The 7,055-nt window shown below is 40.4% G+C and overlaps 1 protein-coding gene across 9 annotated transcripts in view; it reads right to left on the bottom strand.

Moving 5' to 3' along the window:
* Positions 1 to 2,867: 2,867 nt before the first annotated feature.
* Positions 2,868 to 7,055, bottom strand: part of BORA (BORA aurora kinase A activator) — a 26,684-nt gene continuing 22,496 nt past the window's right edge. For all 9 annotated transcript variants that reach the window (XM_005668463.4, XM_084981947.1, XM_005668462.4 and 6 more), the window contains 2 exons: positions 4,601 to 4,732; positions 2,868 to 3,234 (listed from right to left, as the gene is read on the bottom strand). In XM_005668463.4, the coding sequence (XP_005668520.3) occupies positions 3,169 to 3,234; positions 4,601 to 4,732 (198 nt within the window). In that variant the 3' untranslated portion in view covers positions 2,868 to 3,168. The remainder of the gene's footprint in view (positions 3,235 to 4,600; positions 4,733 to 7,055) is intronic.

Below are 7,055 nucleotides of genomic sequence, written 5' to 3'. Positions count from 1 at the left end.
ATAGCAACTTGAGGGCTCTGTAAAGAACATTTAAAGGGAACATTCGTCTGCTCATCGAAGCTCATTGAAGAGCAGATGAATCTTGCATAAGTAATATGATTATTTACAATTCATAGAAAAAAACTATAATTTTCCTATGGAGAAAAGTAGAACCTTTTTAGAGCAAGGAACAATTTAATCTTTTTAAGTCTTGAAAGCTGTCACTGTATATAGAATGGCAGTTTGATTTCAAGACAGTGAAGTCAAGAGCTATTCAGAGAATTGAGCATTTCATCTCCTTTGCCATCTTTAATTTACCTAAGTTATAGTAAGCATTCCCTGTTAAAAAGCCTCCAGCATTTTATTACTGGTCCTTGAACAGCCAAATGTTTGGGAACCAGATGTTATGAGAAAGTGAAGTAGAATATTTTGATCTGACTGTAATAATAGTTGTTCTTAAAAAACAAGATAATAAGTGTGATCTCCTCCTTGACCTCCAGCTCGAGTATCTCCCCGAAAATAAGGCATTAAAAGTTCAAAGAATAGAGATGGCACTTTAAATGTTGCATCCTGTAACTTATAAAAGTAGGTCATGAATAGCTTGTAAATTGCTCAGTGGAAATGAATCTGACTAGGAACCATGAGGTTGCGGGTTTGATCCCTGGCCTTGCTCAGTGGGTTAAGGATCCGGCGTTGCCTTGAGCTGTGGTGTAGGTTGCAGACGCGGCTCAGATCCCATGTGGCTGTGGTGTAGGCTGGCAGCTACAGCTCCAATTCAACACCTAGCCTGGGAACTTCCATATGCTGCAGGTGCAGCCCTAAAAGGCAAAAATGAAAAAAAATTGCATATATATCAGGTTATGTAGGAAAGAAGGTGTTGTGTGAGGACTGCACAGGGAACAGATGGAAGTACCGCTCTTTCATGTGTCACAGTGACTACTTCCCTTGCCAACCACAAAGATTAGCCACGATCACATTGGTGTTTTCACCAATACTTTGAAGTACAGATAACTTAAAACATTTCACTTTGCTTATTCAATTTCTAGAGGACTGACACTGCACCAGATTTATCACTAAGTAACCTATCTCTGCCTTGAAGGAGCTTGAGGTACAGTGAGAAAGACTGGCAGATCCCTCAGCAGGTGTATGTGGGGGTGGTTGCCATGTGTACAAATCACTCAGGCACTCAGTAATTGTTAAAATGATGGTTCCCGTTTCCTTTCACTGAGGAAAACCTCCATACACTGAGGCAGCACTTGTGTCAGTGGGAGAAAATAGCCCTGAGTGGTCGAACATCAGGGTGCGTGGCAGCAGACCTTTTCTGTAAAGGTCAGACGTGTCAGGCCCTGCCAGCCGGGTGGTTCTCTCACACCCTCTGCTCTTAGCAAGAGAATGGCTGCATCCCAACAAGATCTCATTTACGGATAGAGAAACCTAACAGTTCACATTTTTCATTTAACAAAAATACTAGTTTTGTGTAACAAAATACTATTTCCATACTGTATCCCCCACCACCACCTTGTAAAATTCTTTGCCCACAGGCCATAGTTTACCTGCAGGGAAGGAAAAGGGGGACTTCTTGGTAAAACAAGTCTGTGCCGACTCCCTTTCCCAGTTTGCTTTCCTGTGCCTCATTAATGAGGAAGGCCTGATTCGGGCTCTAGACCCTATTGAGTGATTCGAGATGACCAGAAACCTCCTTTTCTAAAGTGCTTCAAATGCCATTTCTTACACTAAGCAGCGTACATGAAATATTTCATTTCAAAGGCCCTGTTGGCCAGGGGGTGAAAAAAAAAAAAAAGGTTGGGTAAGGACTATTATCCCCATTTAACAGATGGGGGGATTGATGGAGGTTTGCAAACTATTTCAGGTAGTAAGTGACAGGAAGAGAGATCTGCATCCACGTTACAGGCACAACTTTGTTTTTGACTTGTGCTATTAACAAAAAAAAAAAAAAAAAAAAAAGCCAGGGAAGCCCCTATCCTTAGCATCTAGAATTCCTATCCTTAGCATCTAGAATTCCTCTTAATGTACAACAGTTGTCTTAAGTTTCTATTAATTCTAAAGCCTGTGATTAAGAACTCAACTTCCTAATGCAGTGAACCCAGTCGCCAATGGCTTTAACAGTGTGGCCTATGGGAGGGAGGATGAGCCGGGGACACAGCACGAAATAAGTTTTGCAGGTTGGCAGTAAGTTTACAAGGCGCACAAAAGTCAGGAAGTGCCAGTAGTACGCCTTTATTTCCCAGGGATACATAGGAATTGTGATTCCCTCTTGAATGTGGATTTGTAAAAGATGATTTATAAAATACAAGCATTCTCGAAATGTATAGATACTCCAGAGTATCCGCCCCCAAATTATATACTCATTCTATTCCCAACATGAATGTAAGTTGTTTTAAATTTTTCATTTCATTTTAAAAGCTTCATAAGCCTAAAGCTCTACCGGAGCTTCAGGTATCTGGTTCTCCCATGTTCTTATTCCTCCCCTCGGGCCACATCCGAGCAGGAAAGGATGGCCTCACCCCAAGGATGGAGATACATCTGGGCACCCCCCATCTACCTCACTAATACATGACAGTAAGATTTACATTTTTTAGATCAGTTAATCATGGAACTAAGAATTCCTTCACAAATGAACACATTTTTCAATGAAAATTTCTGGAAAAAACCTACTAAACCACTTTTCCATGTCTTCAATTAAGTTTGTTTTAGGAAGCTAAGTCAGATTTCTTTCTTTCACGAAGGTTGTAAGTTTGAATTCATCTGTATTATCACATATTTTTATGTAAAATAAAACAGCACCTTCATAGTCCATGTTCCCAGAACTGCTAAATTTAGTGCTGTGAGTAAGGCTCACGAAGAAGCACTTCACTGACCCCGCAGGATAGAGGCAAAGTCATCACTCAAGTTTTTTATTGTTAAACACATCACTCGAGGTAAGTACAAAAATATTTATTGATAAAAAAATGAACTTGTACTTTAGTAACTTGCTGAAAGTTCCAGGCGCTTTTCTGTTGTTCCTGTGTCACTAAAATTAAGCCCTTGATTTTTCACATTGAGGGGAAGAAAAAAAGCCAAGCATGTTAGTTGAAGCAATTTTTTTCCCAATCACCATCACATTATTGATCCCGTGCGTTAAAAATAGGAGAGAAGCTGTCCAGTGATAGTCTTGTTCTGAGAGGTATTCTATGGACTGCTGCACCGAGGAGGATTTGCCATTTTCATCCAACACCGTTGCGTTGGGTGATCTTGCTGTGAAAAAGGAAATACCTTATTTTCAGTTTAAATAGGACCATTCAAGGATACAACAATTATGTACACTGTTTTTTAAAACCTGAATGCAAATTTCCTATGTCTTAATGTTTGCTTACTTTTAAATGGACAACTACAACCCAACCTCATGATAAAATGGAGGAAAGGTGAAATAATGTGGCCTCTGTGTTAACTCTTAATATTCACTTGGAGAGTTATGTTCAGTTGCGCACTTGCTGTTTACTGCTTGTTAATAAATTGTCATATAAAAATCAAAAATTCTGATTAGTGCCTAAGATGATGATGGGATTCTTCAAATATGAACACAGTTCTCCCTCAGGATCTGTGGGGTGTTGGTTCCAGAACCCTCCAAGGAGACCGAATCCATGGATGCTCAAGACCCTTACATGAAATAGCAGTGTTTGCATATGCAAATCCTCTCATATATTACATCATCTCTAGACTACATATAAATACCCAATTCAGTGTAAATACCATGTAAAGAGCTGCAAATACAACATAAGTTCTATGTAAAGTTGCTGACACATGGCAAATTCAAGTTTTGCTTTTGGGAACTTTCTGGATCTTTTTCCTCCCCAATTTTTTTTTTTTTATGATTTTTATTTTTTTCCATTATAGCTGGTTTACAGTGTTCTGTCCATTTTATACTGTACAGCATGGTGACCCAATTACACATACATGTATACATTCTTTTTTCTCACATTATCATGCTCCATCATAAGTGACTAGACATAGTTACCGATGCTACTGGCAGCAGGATCAATTCATTGCTAATCCATTCCGATTTTTCCTTTTTAAGCCTTGCTCTTGGTATGCGCAAGTTCCCAGGCCAGAGATCAGACCTGAACCATAGGTGTCACACCTGATCCTTAACCTCTAGGTCACCAGGGAAGTCCCCTGAATATTTCTGATCTGAGGTTGGTTGAATCCGTGGATGTAGAACCCACGGATACAGGGAGGGCCGACTGCATTTAGTTATGGCTATCCTGACTAGGAGGTTCAGTAAATGTCACCAACAGTACACTTTTGTATAAATACTAGTATATAAGATACATATGTGTTATCTCTGAAGGCTTGGAGTTTAAGAAAAGGGCCCTTACTTTGGAGTGTTCTTAACTGATATGTAAGTTGTACTCTTTCCCTCCCTAATAATCAAACCTCTTTTTTTAGGTTTAGCTTTGAGACAATATCACAGGCAAACACCCTCTCCTGTTCCCTCTCAGTTTAAGGAGCTGACGGCAGGCCAAGCAGCGCTAGCTCTCCTTCCCCAACCTCTCCTCTTTACCCTTTGTAGCAGAAAAGTTAGGAAAATGCAACCCTGTCAAGCTTTCTGTTTTTTCCATACCTTTATATTAAAAACTTGAGATTTACTCTCGACTTCCAAGGTTTGTGCGTCACTTTCTTTGCAGTAACTTTCTGCCCCAACCGTGTCCATAGTGTTGCTTCCACAACTCTGTGTGTTATAACCGCTATCCATCTGGCAGGGATGAGACAGACAGAAAACAACACACCAAGGATAACATTACAAACTGTAATTCACTTATCCACAAAAAAAAAATAGGTAAATTCATCTTAAATATTTTATAAGATATGGCTTATATAATTATATATAACAACACTTTGAAACATTTAAATGAATCACTATATCACAATTGAACACAAGGTAATATTTAATACTAATCACACTGAATGAATTTTTAAAGTAATACATAAACAAAATGTAGTTCTACATAGAACCATTTGTTCAGTCACTACAATTCCTTCTAATAAAATGTATCCTGTAATTTTCTTTAAAATCAGTGAACAAGCCACTAAGAACATGCTTCCCTGTGACTTTGTGCTCACACTCAGTAGATGAAAGTGAAGATTACAATCAACTTTACCTTCCAGCTCATTTTATCAAGCTTGCCTCTAAATGGCTTAGTTGCATCTCTAAATAAAATCTACTTAAAGGCATGCTACCTTGAAGAGGATTCCAAATAATACCCATTTTTTAAAAGGTGCCTTACATTATACTCACACCCAGTGAAATAAAAATCTTACCTTCATAACATTACCACGTATATAATGGCTCTAGGTGTCAGTTCAACTTTTCACTTTTTTTTGTTGTTGTTGTTGTTGTTGCTATTTCTTGGGCCGCTCCCGCGGCATATGGAGGTTCCCAGGCTAGGGGTCGAATTGGAGCTGTAGCCACCAGCCTACGCCAGAGCCACAGCAACGCGGGATCCGAGCCGCGTCTGCAACCTACACCACAGCTCACGGCAACACCGGATCATTAACCCACTAAGCAAGGGCAGGGACCGAACCCGCAACCTCATGGTTCCTAGTCGGATTCGTTAACCACTGCGCCACGATGGGAACTCCTTTTTTCTCTTTTTTCTTTTTTTTTTCAACTTTTCACTTTTAAAACTGTAGCATTCTAGGAGTTCCCATCGTGGCTCAGCAGTAATGAACCCCACTAGTATCCATGAGGACATGGATTCAACCCCTGGGCTCAATCAGTGGGTCGGGGATCGGGAGTTGCCATAAGCTGTGGCGTAGGTCAGTCATGGCTCAGAGGCTCACATCCCAAGTTGATGTGGGTTGTGGTGTAAGCTGGCAGCCATCAGCTCTGATTTGACCCCTAGCCTGGGAACTTCTATGGGCCTCAGGTGTAGCCCTAAAAAGACCAAAAAAAAAAAAAAAGAGAGAGAGAAAATGCAGCATTCTACTACACACTGTTATAGCTGAAGAGAAAGAGACAAAAAAAAAAAAAAAAAAAAAAAAAGATTTAGCAAGTTTCAGTTTTGGTAAAAAATAGAGTAAGTTTTTACTTTGTGAGGGCCTGAAAAAGCTCCAGGCCCTGTGCAGCACTCCACTTAATACCATTCTTATTTTGTCCTTATAACTTATCAACTTCACAGATGAGGAAGCTAAGGCTCAGAAAGAGGAGCTTTCACAGTGTCAGAATGAGGTGAGGAAGAGCCGAGGCCACACAGCCTCTGTCCACTGACAGCTCACAGTGCTCTCACCTGCACAGTTTGAGCACCAAACAACCCGCAGGGAAGTTGTACTTACACCTTTCTATGCAAATTACGATTGGTGAAGGGAAGACTGTAATTGGCCCCCACCACAAACATCTGTAGAGCCTAGAAAGTGCATTTCATCAGCATCTTAAGAAAAATAGCTCCAGTTTTCAGGATGGATGCACTGCTGGGAGTCCTGTTCCATCTGAACAAAACCCTTGTGATGCAGGCAGCAAGGTACACAGGGACTCTGCCCCACTCTATAGGAAGGGAAGGTTCAGTGGCTGCTCCCTAACAATTCGGTAGATCACTACACTGGCTCCTGCCCAGATCATTAGCAGCATCTGGATGTGGCTACCCTGTGCCAACCAGGCAACACAGGTCATCTCCTTACTCCCCACAGTCATCAAAGAAGACAATGTGGGATTCCAAACTCTGGAAAGACAATGTGACTGAAAGAGAGAGAATAAAGGGAAACAAAATGAGGCTGGGGAGTAAGGCAAAGGCTAGACTATGCAACGCTTTCGCCAGCCATGCTATTTATAGATTTTCAATTTAATCTAAAATCAAAACTGAAAAAAATGCTTAGAAATTTAAGATTAAGATGCAGACACAAAAGCTCAACAGAAGGGTTCATACGAAGTTGAGCAAGTTTCTCAAAAACTAGAACAAAAAGATAAATACAGTGGGAAGATTTTTTAAAATTGGAGAATCCAAAGGCGTTCCAAAGAGAACAGTGAAAACGACAGAAGTGAAATCTACGATGTTATTCAACAAAAGATCCAAGAAGCGAGG

Source organism: Sus scrofa, chromosome 11 (genome assembly GCF_054392235.1).
Source record: "Sus scrofa isolate SSC_HxYL_T2T_F1_AM1 chromosome 11, Sscrofa_HxYL_maternal_Yorkshire_Landrace_v2.0, whole genome shotgun sequence".
NCBI classification, from domain to species: domain Eukaryota; kingdom Metazoa; phylum Chordata; class Mammalia; order Artiodactyla; family Suidae; genus Sus; species Sus scrofa.
Note: the sequence above shows the minus strand (reverse complement) of the source record. Positions and strands in the feature narration are given on the sequence as shown.